Raw genomic sequence first — 14892 nt, forward strand, 5'->3', positions numbered from 1 at the left:
CAAAGAATATGTAGGTTAAATTTGGATCCGACCAAAAAATCAAAGGATTTCGAAGAAACCCTAGTTGGCTAGAGCCCTAAATCAAATCTGAAACAATCCCAAATCACGATTATCGCTAAATATTGGCGTGAAAAAAAATGGCAAGAAAAATGCAGAGGGTCGGTGCGGAATAATAGAATCGTCACAGATAGAAGACGCAGAAAAAACCCCCATAACGAGTTGCAGGAAGTAAAAGAACTAAGGTCATCGGGTGCAGAAAATACAACACCTAAACTTTTTGTCGCGCGACAAGGAGAGCCGTTATTGCGCGCAAAGAAGAAAGACGGGTCGTGCGAAGAAAAAACACAAATAACTTCGCCCACCAAAAAATCATGAAACCCGGGTCGTTAAATAAGAATGCAGAGAAGAAATCCGACAAAGATCGCGTGCCACGAAGAGCAGGGTGTTTCAAAACTTGGGTCACAAATAAAATCGTGAAATACGTCATGATTTTCCCTATGAAATTCGTCACACAAAGCCCTTGAAAATCTGACAACAAACAAAAAATGCGAAATATTTCGCCATGTGGTTGCAAACCGACTAGAAACCCAATAGTAGAAAATGGTCCTAAGAAAAAATTCGAATTTTGAAAAAAATTTCTTCCAAAAAAATTTGACGAATTTTAAATGTGTTTCCTTCTCTGATACCATATTACGAAAGTAATTGGTAAAAGATTGGATGATTTATTTACAAAGATTGAAAGATCTTATAGAGTTTACAAAGACGATGTTTCTAAATAAGAAACAATCATAAAAATAGAAAGAACCTAATATTACAAGATATTTACATAATTAACCATTAATAATAAGAATATAACATATTCTAACAACTCTTGTTGGAAACTTTGAGAGTTTTTGGAGGAGTTTGGTGGGAGAAATCTTGATCAAATTGTGTAGAGATTTTGAGTTCGATTTGAAGAGGAAATTTGGTATCGATTCAACTTTGATTTCAAGAGGATTGTTCATGGATTATTGTGATTTTTGCTATTGTTAAAGTGGATTTTGGTTGGAGGTCTCATTTCAATTTTGTTTTTCTTCTTTCATTGTTTTTCAAATTTGAGGTAAGGTTTATCTATCACGTTTTCGTTTTCTTCGTGTTGTTTTCAAGCATAGTTTGTGGATTTCTTGTTGTGTAGGGTCTTATTAATATGTTTCAGAATTTGCTGCTGTTCTTATGGTTGTAATTATATTTATATGCTATTATTTCCATTTATAATTCAAAAAGAATCGGTTCCTGGTGTTTAGGGTGAATCAAGTAGTGTAGTTTTATCACAATTTTGTGGGTTTGGTAGAGATTTAGGATATAAAAGATATATCTTTTGCTTCTGCGGTAAATTAGATTTCAGACTTGATATTTTGTGGTTGAATGTCTGAAAATAAACTCTAATGGTGTTCTTTAATATTACATTCATTTTGGTGTCTCTTTGTGCAAAACTAGTTGTCTAGTTTTGATGTTTTCTATAGTTTTGACAAGTTTATTTGTGAAACCATTTTCAGATTTGAAATAAATCCTTAATATATTTTTGAGGGAATAATGGTATTGGAAATAAATTCTTAATATTCTATTAGGGACATTTTAGGTTGTGATCGTACTTGTTGTTAGTCTGGTAGTCTCCTAGTTAGATACCAAAGGCTTGTCATGGGATTGTTATGTATTGTCTCATTTTTGGGGGTCTTTTGGGTCTGATTTGTGTTAGTTCCATGATTGCTCATGATTGGTTATGATTGATTGATTGGATGATCAGTTGTTGTGCTTATGGGAGGACTTTCATGGATGTATATGATTGGAAGGATAAGATGGTTTTCAGTATGATTTTGATTCAGTATCAGACTTTGGATACATGGATGTTCTAGTTGGCATTTTGGATTTGTAGATGTTTATCATTCCCTTGTTATGTGTTACTTTTTTAGGGTGTCTAAGTACAAGTTAGAAGGAGTGGATCTCAATGGGGGCCGGGGGCCAGGGCCCAAAGTGGTTGCCAGGGTACTCATTGAGAGTTTGGTAATTAAGTGATAACACTAAATAAAATTATTTTAGGGGGAAGGGTAGATTCTCACATAAAAAAACGACAATTATGTTTTGGTGCCCCACTCATGGCCTCATGTGCTCGTATAGACAAAGGATGAGATCTCATGACCTAGAGTTCTCGTATAGACTCAAGATGAGATTGGGAAGGCTTAGATGGCATGATCAAACTTCCTTGTGTTCACAAAAGGATTTGTTTAGTTCCGCATGAGTACTTAATGGGGTGTAATGTCCCCATTTTAGCAAACATGGTTTTTTGGTGATTAGCCTATCATTCTGACCCTCTTAGGCTAATGAGTATGGATAGAGGGTCTCCCGAGGCTTGTATCAGCTCCAGAGTTCAGTGTGTTTCGATCTGGCTTTCATTTGGTATCATTTGGACTTCATTTGCTATACTTACTATTTATAGTAAGTTTGAGATGTTAGAGATGGACCCCTTCTATATTTAGTAAAGGGGTATGGTCATATGCAGCTTCATCATGTCAGCTCCCAGCTCAGACGGCGTTTAAAAATGTTGAGTATTAATGGACATATTAATGTTTATTTAGTTTAAATAAACATTAATGTTTTGAGCTTATGTTATTAAGTTATAATATAATTTTATATTATAACTTAAGTAAGGGTCCAAGTATCATTAAGGGGGACCATTTAATTAATTAATTGTGGCTCTTTTACCAAGGTGAAATATTAAATGACAAAGTGAAAATATTATATCATTAAATGTCATTTAATATCATTAATTGATTTAATGCCTTATTGGAGAAAATCGAACCTTCATGGGAAATATATATAAGGCTTTTGAAAAGAAGAGAAGGGGGATTGATTATGTGATTGGAGTTTTTGATTGAAGTTTTTCTGGAGCATTGAAGTGTGGAATACCAAGGGTTTCTGCAGGATTCAAGGCTTGTCGGCATTGGAGAGCGTGGCTTCTTCATTGTAACAGCATATAGAGGGTGTGCAATATCATCTAATTATGCTTGTGAGAATTGGCTTCATTCAGAAGTCAATATTGAGCTGATTGGAGGGTTTATTTCAGAGTTTGTTTGCAGATTGAAAGAGACTACAGTGCGCTACAGTGCCATGAACAGTGCGCTACAGTGCCGTGAACAGTGCGCATGAATAGTGTCATGAACAGTGCGCTACAGTAGTTTGAGTTCTATAGAAGGGGATTTATATATTTGACAAGGGATTTGCATATGAGGAGAATCAAACCAATATATCAAGGCAGCCATTGAAATACCAGGTTTTCTATCTATGGTCATTGTATTAGAAAATCATTACTTCATTGCATCATTTTCTATTATGATTATATCATGAAATACTTGGAGGTTGCATATGTTTAATGGAGATATAATTTGCATATTCCACATTCATGGTAACATTCAACATTGATCAGCCACTTAGCTTTCATGCCAATTGTTTGCTTAAATGCCTAATGGCTGTAGGTATACATTGGGATGCATGACAAGTGTTTGTCTTAATGTCAACTAGCTGTACTAGTTAATTTCAGTCATTACATATGTGTGGAAAGGTCTAAAACAGCTAGTATATCATTTCTATAACAACTTTGCATTGTTAGAAGCTTTCCATAACTTCATTTGCAGCCTACAAACCTAAAGAAGACAAATAAAGAATTCACTACAGCGGCTTCAAACATTGTATGCCAAGTGTTTGACAATATTCCTTGGGGTTCAAATAAGTGAAACAGGGTCAGATTAGCCAAGGGATATTACATGGGGGTCCGGGTCTAGAGTTCGTAGAGGGGTAAGACTGCTAGGGTAACTCGTGAGGCTATGCGATTACAATTCTCTCTATTTGTACCTTAGAACTCTAGTCTTGTGAAACCTCTAGTAGTTCTTGTGGCGAACCTTTGTGGTAACTCTTGTGATATGTTTGTATGTGTAAGTGATCCTTTGTGTCTCCTTTCATGTTGGTAGTGTATGGCCTATATTACTTGTGTTGTGTGGGACCTTGTGTCTATCTCCTAGAATGGGGTTGGGCCTTCGGGTTCCACATGGTCGGGTGGTTGTTGCCTTACCTCCATTGAGGACTGGTGGTCTAGTTCATGAGCATTAGTGGATCTTGTATCTTTTTTCCAGTTTCTCTCATACCTTGTTGCAGATAATTCAGTGATGTTTTAGCAGATGTTATGTATATTAGATATCATTGTAATTGTAACACTATCATTGTGTATTGGATACTCCTTATGAAGATTGATGCAATTATATTTAAAATTTTAATGTATTAGAAATATTATGTAACCTTGAATGATGTTTAAGTAGTGCGATGTTGGTATCGACTACTCTCTCATAGATGAATTTTTGTTTTTTTTCTATGCTTAAGGTTATCATAGGACCACTCTATTGGTGTTTTAAAATGAATTTAATACTAGATGTGAATGTGTTCTATCTCAATCATTGTTTAGAGCATTGCTTAGGTAGCAACTTTAGAGAACCCACATGAGGACTTTGGTTGTGTGTCAGGATATCTTCCATGTGCATATGTTATATTTAATTTCATTATAAGTTATTATGTAAGGCAATATGTTTAAAAAAAAAAAAAAAATTCCTATGATTATTTAGTTAGTTGTTGTCGTCCTCTGGGGTTCCTTAGCGGGGCATTCAAATTACAAATACATATTTTATTAATTATCTCTTTGAGCTTTATTTTTAAAGTTGTTTTAGTTTCTTTTGTTCTCTGCATCATTTCTGAACAGAATCATATTTTCTAAATAAATATGGTTGTAATTTATATACACAAACATACCTCAATAATTGCATGAGACGAAACAATTTCCTAACCCTCCTGTAACTATTAGTTATATTTTTATTTAGAATGTGATAAATATAAATGCCTTGAAAGCTCATTAATACAATTATATGATGGTTTTCTCTGATCTATTCTAGTATTTTTCTGCTAATTTTTTTTACATTCATAATAATTAAATGCATTACAAATACAGATATTTTTTTAACTATCTCTTTGAGCTTTATTTTTAAAGCTGTTTCAGTTTCTTTTATTCTCTGCATAGTTTCTGAGCATAATCATATTTTCTCAATAAATATGGTTGTAATTTATATATATGAACATACCTCAATAATTACATGAGACGAAACAATTTCCTGACCCTCCTGTAACTATTACTTATATTTTTATTCAGAATGCGATAAATATAAATGCCTTGAAAGTTCATTAACACATTTATATGATGGTTTTCACTGATCTCTTCTAGTACTTTTCTGGTGGATAGTTCTGCAAACGTTTTTTTCTTAAACATCTTAAATTGTTTGTACTAAGAAAAATTCATATCATGACTTGTCTAGGTTCAGCTGAAGAAGGAAACAGAATTGCAAGAGAAGTTGAGGCTACAATCGTATACCTACTTTAAGCAGCTAGATGAGGCAGAGGTGGGAAATTATTTATTGTTATCCAGAAGTATAGAAGCTTGATTTGAGAGAAATGTTCTTGGCATTAGATAAGAAATGCCATTTAATCTGTCCTTTTATGTTTCAACATAATAGTTTTAACAAAATAGGTGCATGCAATATCTATTGTTTTAAGTTTGTGGTTTTCATACTTAAAATGTGCCTGCAAGCTTATGAGATTCAGTAATCAAGTATTAGTTAATGCGAATCCATAGGTCATCATATTTAACAGTAGAAGTTAGAAACCAATAATAGCAGTGTTCCATGGAGTTTCGGAATGGGGGGATGGGGGACAGGTTTCGAAGATGACAATTTTTTTCCCAAATATTGGGGACATTGGGGGGATGGCAGCACAAATATAATATGGTTCTTTATATTATAATTTAAAAAAAATAAAAATTGTTATTTAACTTTTATGTATACACAATCAGTTGAACCAAGTTCCAACAATGCATTGAAAATTCTGAATATTGATATGTTCAATTTCATGATTACATCAAGTTTTCATTAGTAATACTATAATACAAAATTTTAGGTACAATGGGCCAACACCTTAGTGAACTAATCAACCACAAGAAACATTGTGACATAATTCTCATCTCTAGAACTGCTAGATTGATCTAGCTGAAGCTCCTCCAAGTGGGCACAAACCAACCTTTTTTGTATATCTTGATCCTCATTAATTTGCTTTGGCTTCTCTGGGTCTACATCCATCATGCTATTGGATTCCCCTTATACACAATTTTTTTGCGGTCCATAAAATGCAAGGTACTATGAACAATCACAAGCATCTCTGTCTCCTAGAGGTGAGCACGTTCCTCTTGAAAGAGTGTATTAAAATTTAAGATGTATGTAGACTATTTCCTTTCAGAATTAGAGGAACTAAAAATTGTGATAAGAGGTGAACAGCTAGTGTGGCTATCAGTGATGGAGAGCTAGACAAATGCCACCATGCTATTGGTTCCTCTTGCACATAGTCTCCCTATCTATTTTTACCACACTTGCATTGTTGGCAAATTTGGTCCACTCATGATGGATGATTGAAAATTCCTCTATATTGTACATATTTTTAGGTGCCTTAATGAAAACCTCTCATTATCTCATTGTCTTCCATATGGATAACTCTATTAGGCCTTCACACATACCAAATTGAATTCAATATATAGGAAACAATGTGCAAAGTAGCGTTGAGTTTCTCCCACCTCCATTGAATGATAAACTGAATATGCTCATTGTAGAACTACAAGGTGTAGTCTTTTTTTTGTATGACAACTTCATTTGTCTATCAATGCCTCATATTTGATTATTGTGAATTGAGGATATGATGGGCGTGATGTACATTGTATGCAACATCAAACCAAAAAGTGTTTCTCTTCACAACTTCATTGTCTCATGCTTTGTTTTTTATTTGGCCCATCAATTCCAATTTTGTGATGTGACCTTTAGTTGCAAGGGCTTTTGCAACTCAATAAGTATAATGCATATCTAGTCCCAATGGGTTTGAGAAATTCCATTTTAGATAGGGATTGGATTATTGCATGTGACGTGTGGTGATTGCTTTTGAAGCTCGATAAGTATGATGCATATCTAGTTTCAATGGGTTTGAGAAATTCCTTTTTGGAGAAGGATTGAAATAGCGCATGTGATGGTGATGATTGCAAATGATCATCTGCACACATTTTGAGTCAATTGCAACCTATTTGATCTACTCAAGTTTACCCATTAACTTGAATGTACTATTCATGACATGGCGGTCCAATAAAAATGTTTGTGGACAACTTCAACCAATTTTCGTACTACTTTGTAGTGTTGCACACATGCCATACATGTCATGACTTGCACCACATTGTCAAGGATAAGCTCTTTTATGGCATTTCCAAGGATTTGAAATTGAAATTTTGCATTCTTGTATTGCCTTGAACTATCAATTGGTTACATAATGCCCTTCCTTTGGTTCGCTTCAAGATCCTTGGAAACCCCAACTTTCTTGGAGAGCGTCAACTTAATTGGAATTGTATTCAAATGGTGGCAAAGAGTTCCTAGAACCAAGCCAGGTTTAGTGATACTTTATGTATGTAGATTCGACATTTAGGGAGCACTCTACAGTTCTTGGAGAAGTCTGTCATCTTGGGAAAGCACCAACTTTCATATAGATGATTACCAAATATCTCATGTACTTAAAGTCTTGCTGGTGTGGTTAGAATTCATATTTGGGGCTATTTTAATATTTTTTGTATCTTTGGTGGTTGTGTGGAAAATATTAAAATAAATAGATTTTTTTGATTCGTAAGTAGTTAATATTATCTTAATTTTTCAAAAAGATTTACATAGTTTGTCCTCCATTGGTCATACCAAAACCCTCCATCGATTCAAACATATCCATACCAAGCTTGTGTGCATAGCCACACAATGCCCATCCAAGTAGACATCTCCCATCCCCTTACCCTACAACAAACATTTACCTTTGTCGACTGTAAGTTCAAAAGACAATAGAGGTAAATATCTGTTGTCGGGTAGGGGGATGGGAGATGTCTGCTTGGATGGGCCCTATGTAGCTATACAAACAATCTTGGTAGTGATATGTCTTCTTGGATGGGCCCTATGTAGCTATACAAACAAGCTTGGTAGTGATATGTCTGAATTGATGAAGTGTTTTGGTATGACCAATTAACAATAAACGATGTAAATCTTTTTGACAAATTAATATAATATTTAAGTTGTAAAGTGGAAAATTAAAAGACAACTTATATTTAATTATTTAAAACGGGGATTGCTACGGAAAAATTAAAAGTAACTTATTTTTGGGCCCAAAAAATAATGTTGAATTAAAAGGTCACTTAAGAAAGAAATTAAAAGGTTATGGAAAATAATATTTTATTATTTGCAAAAAAGGTATATAAAGAGGAGAATGGAGGAGGAAAGTAAATTTTTGGCATTTTAGTCATATAGGTTTGATGATCAACAAGAGGCATATGTAATTATTGCGTAGATAAGAGAATTAGTCATAGTTATAGCTCAAAATGGATAGGAAAGACATCACATATTAGCTCAAGTAATTGTTAGTAGTGGCAACATCCTTAGAGGTGGACCCCACAAAAAACATTGTTCAATAAGCATTTGAATGACCTAGTCAACATGTGGATCTCAACAAGGAAATATCACAACTAACAAACAAGAAACCGAAAAGGGACAAGAAACAACTTGAAAGAACACAAATCATTTGAAACAAAAACCACAATTGAATGACCATTGTTTTTGGGTGACACAAGATTGTGGGTGACTTAGATGCTCTTGCATCAGCATCGTTAAGTAATAAGCCTAAGGACTACCATAAACTAGTTTTTTTAAGAGACCTAAGAAGTTCGGATTACACCATTGTGCAATATTTGCACTAGCGTCCTATCTTAATCCAAATTTGAGGGGCCTAAACAAGATAGTATTTCAAATCTTCTATAATGTCAACTTCATGAAGTCCAAGTGAAGACTCTCATCCTATATTACCTTTCTGCAAGAAGATGAGTCTAATTCAACTCCTATTAGGTGTAACAACATTAAAAAAAATTAGCAGCAAGAGGCACTGCACTAATTACCATACATGTAACAACATGATAAAGGAAAAGTAGCAAGAATCATTGCATGTTAAGAAATCGTAATGATATGGAATTTTCCAACAATTGTATTTTACAAATTGAAAATTAGCATAGGATCTTATTTCCATGGAAAGGGATTCAGCATTAGAGCATTCAAGATCAGCCTATCAACATTCCATCATAGAAACCAAATCATGCATATTGTTGAGAGCATAATACTGTATGAAGAACTCAAACTGAAAAGAGTCATGTATTCCTTAAGCATTAAGTTTAATGAAGTCCAAACCTTTGATGTCCATTCTCCATTAATTGAGTGAGAGAGAGAGAGAGCATCACCGGAACGATTTCCGCCTTGCCATGAAGCCATAGGCTTCGTCATGCTACCCACGAGGGGAGCCTGACCCATCATGAGGAGGCTAGCATTCTGTGGTCAACATGTGTGAAAATTGTGCACAAATGGAGTAACTGACATATGCAACCTATTAACGTCCCAAGCACAATATCTATGCATATGCCCCTTTACCCAAAAAGTGACTCCATTTAACCCAAACAATTCTTTGTCTAATTATTTGAATTATCTGCTTTGGCCAAAGCATTCATTTCATTTATTTATTTCCTTGGGGCCAACCTGGTAGCCACTTTGCTCCTTTACACATGTTGTATAAATGTATATTATTCTTAGAGTTAATATTAGCCAATGATATTGATGACTTAATCTCCACTTGCATATCTTACCTGGTTTCTTTGTTACAATCAATAAAACCACGAGTTATTGTTCTTATTGAACCACAATGGCAACTTCAAGGGAAAATAGAATGAGTTTACACTCAATTTGTGCATATGCCCATAGTTGAAAATGGAAAATGAAAGGACATATATACAAGCATGTTATTACAAAATCTAGGGCACAAAATTAGTTTCATGTTCAAATATGTAATTGCAAGATCTATGTAACAAGCTAGAAATTTAAAAGAACATTAATTCAAATGATCTAACTGAAACGAATGTAATTGTTGCAAAAGTAGCCATTATCATAATCATTACAAGTAACATGAAAGGAAGAGAATTTTTTTTTTTAATAACAAGGATAACGATAACAAAGTAATTTACATTGAACTAAAATCAAACATATACGTAAGATAAAGAAATAAACAACATTGCATTAAATGAAAGAGAGAGAGGGTTTAGAGATTACTTTTCAAATGATGCTAACATTCTGAACTTCATAACTTTGTCTTGATACTGGTGAGGAGGGAAAGTATCATTAGGGTGCTTTTCCACCCAACCACAGACTATCTAGTCTCCCATGCCATATTCAGCTGGATTGGCCCAGCCCTTCACAAGGAGGTAATGGAAAAGGAGAACTCAATGCTAACTAAACTAGTGGATAAACCTACACAGATCCCTATTCGGTCATACACTATAGGCCATCCCTATCTAGTATGACCTTTGACTGGATTGTGTATCTGGATTAACATATTGATTGACACTTTCGGCAATGGCCTCATCTTGACTGAGGGTTTCTAGGTTATAGCAAACTCGCTAAATCAAGAAATCAGTTGTTCGTCAACCTGCACGGTTGAGTTGAATTTCTGAAGTATCCGAGCACTCATGTCTGTCTCTATGCTATTGCATTTTGACTCTCTGAGGCTCATTGGTTGTCAATTATGCTTGAACCAAACTTAACTTATTGGTCGACAAACTTGAGGCATCGCATACCCTTAATGTGTAACCTATCCTTGACAAACCCTTGGATAAATTTATTACAGAGTTCATACTTGTACTCTTGAGCTAGCAACCTACTCTCTCAGGAATACAAGGATGAATCCAAGCTTAATGAATATGTAGAATTCACCATCCTTATCCTTTTCATGAACCACTGTTCTGTACAAATTTACCAATCTTAAGTACAATAGTTAAATAGTTCGTATATTGCATAATCTTAATGTTGTTTACACAAGAGAGGTAACACATGCCTGGCCTTATTAATTGGCATCTGCCATTAAGTTACGAATGATTAACATATGATGCCCTTTTTACAAAAAAATATTACATGATTAACATACAATCAATAGTTCTCCCTAGTCCGACATGTTTGAATGTAGCGACCGGTACTCTACCTCATCCTGAGGTTTAAGGCCTTAATACATTTTAGTTGGAAATTGTTCCTTTCTAGTTTAATTGTGACATGGTTTAAACCGGTAATCTTACCTTAGTAAGGAAAAGTTGAGATAGGCAACTGACTTCTATTTCCTTCAATAGCTTCAACTTCCATGTACTATATGCATTATGAGCATATGTGTTGCTATTGTTCCGACTAGTGAAGATATATATATTAATATGAATGCCAAAGTTCATTAGGACGTAAAGCTATGTATTGCTATACATACGACTATCTGCATTAAGTAGTGTTATAAGCTCTCTTGACCATCAAACCTTTTTGCACTACAAAAGGTTTGCTAAAAGTTTAAGTGCACCTCCAACATTATTTGCCCAACTGCACCAAAGAGTACGGAAATGGTAATCACGCTATCGTTCCTTACCACATTGAATTATTTAGCAATGGTCAAATTATCCAATATTGAGTTTAATTGAGTATAGTGGCCATTATCCAATCTCTTTCGGAGATTTAGGCCATAATATGAATGGATGATTTGGTTTATTTCCATTTCCCATTTTTTTCAACTTGCTCTGACATAGATTTTCTCAGTTTGATAAAAGAATGACAAACTTTAGCTACTAGCTCTTCTATACATTCAATGTTTGTATTCTGCATTTATCAATGAGACTATCATCAAGCCCAAAAGCTCTAAAAGTAGTCTCAGACTTTCAATAGTCATGCCCTCTTTGAGCAACAATGATTATGGAATGAACATAAAGGTTAAGAAAAGATTGTAGTCATAAGGTCAATGCCATAAAACCAATAGATTGGCTACAGTGGTTACAGAGATAAGAGGCTAGGGCACATTTGGAATGGTCCAAAGGAAAAACAGAGCCCAAGTTGATAGCACATAGTATGCTACAAAGTTCTAGACTCGGACTTGGCTTGAACTTGACAAGGCTGACTCGACTTGTGACTCGGCAACGACTCGGCAATGACTTGGCAAAATTAAAAAACCCTTGAAATTTAGAGATTTTTAACGATTTAAAACTTGTTTCATGCACCTATTATTGAATAAAGCTTAAAGACACTATAACATCATCAAATAGAAGCTAATTTGATCACATACATAAACATACATACATCACATGCGTAGAAATGTAAACTATAGTTGAAGGAAATAGAAAACATAGATATATAGAGTTATAAATGTTGTCAAATGTATATAAAATCCATGACATCAAATGTTCCCAAACATATATGTAACTGTAACAAAAACAAGTCTATGGCTCAAGCTCTAGCTCATCCTCAACCTCACCCTCAGAGTAGTCTGTCTGCCTCCTACAAAGGCGTCTAAGGTAGGTCTCGGATGACTGAGTAGCCATAGTCTCCGCCTATGAGGTGCCACAATGATCAACATCAGTTGTGCCTGTGCTGGATCGTGCTCTATCCTCCTCTGCCATAGCCATAGCCTCAGCCTCTCTATCTACCATGTTTGACATGACGAGGCGTGAGTCCTGGAGCTCAGACTCAGCGAGTCACGAGTTGTCAAAAATCGCCGAGCTTGGCAAACTCGCCAACTCGGCAAACTCGCCTACTCGGCAAACTCGCCTGACTTGCGGTGAGTTTTGATACTCTGGTAAGATATGCCAGTTAAAGAACAATCTGTAAAGTATCATTCATATTAAGATGAGAGAGGCAAACCAATGCAATGGAGACAATCTGAGCCGTGAGGGATTTCAAAGTAATAGACAAAGATATTTACTCAGAACATAGATACAGTTGCCAGTGATAAAGATCAAAGCATTCATGGCACTTAAGATGAGGTTCTTTACCATGTAAAATACCCATGAACAGTGAACTTAGCCAACACAAGGTCAATCAAAAGAGACTCAGACTTGAAAAGCAGAGTGGGGAAAAAGAACAGTCTTTATGAAGGTATGACAATGTAATGCCTAGAGACAGAGACAAGCCAAACACAAGTCATAACAGTGTTTTAGTCAGAGGAGTCTTTTTTTTAATTTTTTAAGAACAACAATTTTCATTAGCTTCTACGAATTATACATTCGTCTCTAGGAATATCAATCAGTTGAAAGATCATGATTCAAGTTCAAAGATCAGTCCCAAAGGCAAGAAGGTAGAGTTCCAACTCATTCAAGGTTTTGTTCTCTGTTCTATTATATCAAAATCGGATTACCAAAAACTATTGTTCTGCTGAGGTATTCACAGCTATACAACATACTGCCAGGCAGAGTATATTCTTGGCTAAGAGTTATTTTCTGTCATACCTTATACAGTACAGAGTGATCACAGAGATTTACAATTCCGATTCTCATATTCACAATATTTGGTAGTATTTACTGGGTCTAACACATTCACAGCTGTTCAGCATACTATATGATAGCAAATACTATTAGCCAAGAGTTACCCTATAATGCACAATGAGACTGCAGTTTAAAAAAAAAAAAGGAAAACAGAATCATATGATCATAACCTTAGGCACTAGGTACTGAGGATAACACATCCCCTTAGCAATGAAATGAATTCCCAAACGCTATTCAGCAATCAAGAGTATTTGCATCATTCCTTCTCCAGATTTTTTAAGGCTCAGAAAGAAAATCGAATAAGAATAGGAAGTTTTCAGAAAATACGTTATTTCTATTGAAGAATACTCATCTCTTAGTCAAATAATATAATAACAGAAAATACTTCTACATTTTCTTCTTTTGATTAATTCTGCCATGAATTTGAATTCCAACAAAAAGAATGGAATAAATAACAAGTTTATAGGGTTCTGTCAAAATATCATGTCTTGAGGATTCGGTTAAACTCGTCCAGAATATAAATCTTTGTAGCTTCCTACTCCTGTGAACCCTTTTGTGCTTCTATTAGAGGGCTCCTTCCAAGAATGATAGCCGTTTTTCTTCCCAGAAGGAAAAAAACGGCAGAAATAGCAGAACTGAAATGACAAATATTGTCGAGCAAAACCCCTGTTTCTCCCATAAGAAGAAGAAGATGATCCCCCTCCTTCTTATCAAAGTTTTCCTTATGTATTTTCAAACACGTTAGTCTTCTTGATACGCCCTAATACCAGGCTGAAATCCCCAAATCTGCCCCAAGAATCACGCGGATTTCCTTCATCCCCTTCACGTGACTGCCATTTTTAGCTTCCTGGAGAAGCTTTGCCATTCACCCTTCTCACCCCATAGAAATATATTCTCCTTTTTTTTTATCTCAATATTTCATGGAGTTTGACAATATAACTTATTTCATAAATCTCCAAAATATTCGATAAAGAGTAATGCCTGATAGGATAAAAAGGCAAGGTGGAGCGATAAAGAAAATGGTGAATTAAAAACTTATTCCTCCTAACATTATTAAAAATATTTCAAGCCAATAAACTAGCAACTTTAGGAGAGATAAATTTCATATCTCCCCCTCACATAACCTTCACTTGATTATAGAGTTGCCAATTTAAAGTTGGTAAAATAATAATTTATTTAATTAAAATAAACTTGCCAAGCAAATTATTAATTGATTTAAATATACATATTTATATATATACGACCCATACATCTTATGTATACTTGACTGCGGAAGTACATATACGACCATGTATACGTATTCTCGTACCGAGGTATTCACATAGGATATATATGTAATATATGTATACATATACTCATATATATATATATATATATATATAATGAAA

The 14892-nt window shown here is 34.8% G+C and overlaps 1 protein-coding gene across 5 annotated transcripts in view; it reads left to right on the forward strand.

The window, feature by feature from the left end:
* Nucleotides 1-14892, forward strand: part of LOC131037266 (uncharacterized) — a 207691-nt gene that overhangs the window by 122538 nt on the left and 70261 nt on the right. For 4 of the 5 annotated variants that reach the window (XM_057969337.2, XM_057969340.2, XM_057969341.2 and 1 more), the window contains exon 6: nt 5388-5471. In XM_057969337.2, coding sequence (XP_057825320.2) covers nt 5388-5471 — 84 coding nt within the window. The remainder of the gene's footprint in view (nt 1-5387; nt 5472-14892) is intronic. The other variant, XM_057969339.2, reaches the window with a different exon arrangement.

The sequence above is a fragment of the Cryptomeria japonica genome, chromosome 5 (assembly GCF_030272615.1).
Source record: "Cryptomeria japonica chromosome 5, Sugi_1.0, whole genome shotgun sequence".
Taxonomy (NCBI): domain Eukaryota; kingdom Viridiplantae; phylum Streptophyta; class Pinopsida; order Cupressales; family Cupressaceae; genus Cryptomeria; species Cryptomeria japonica.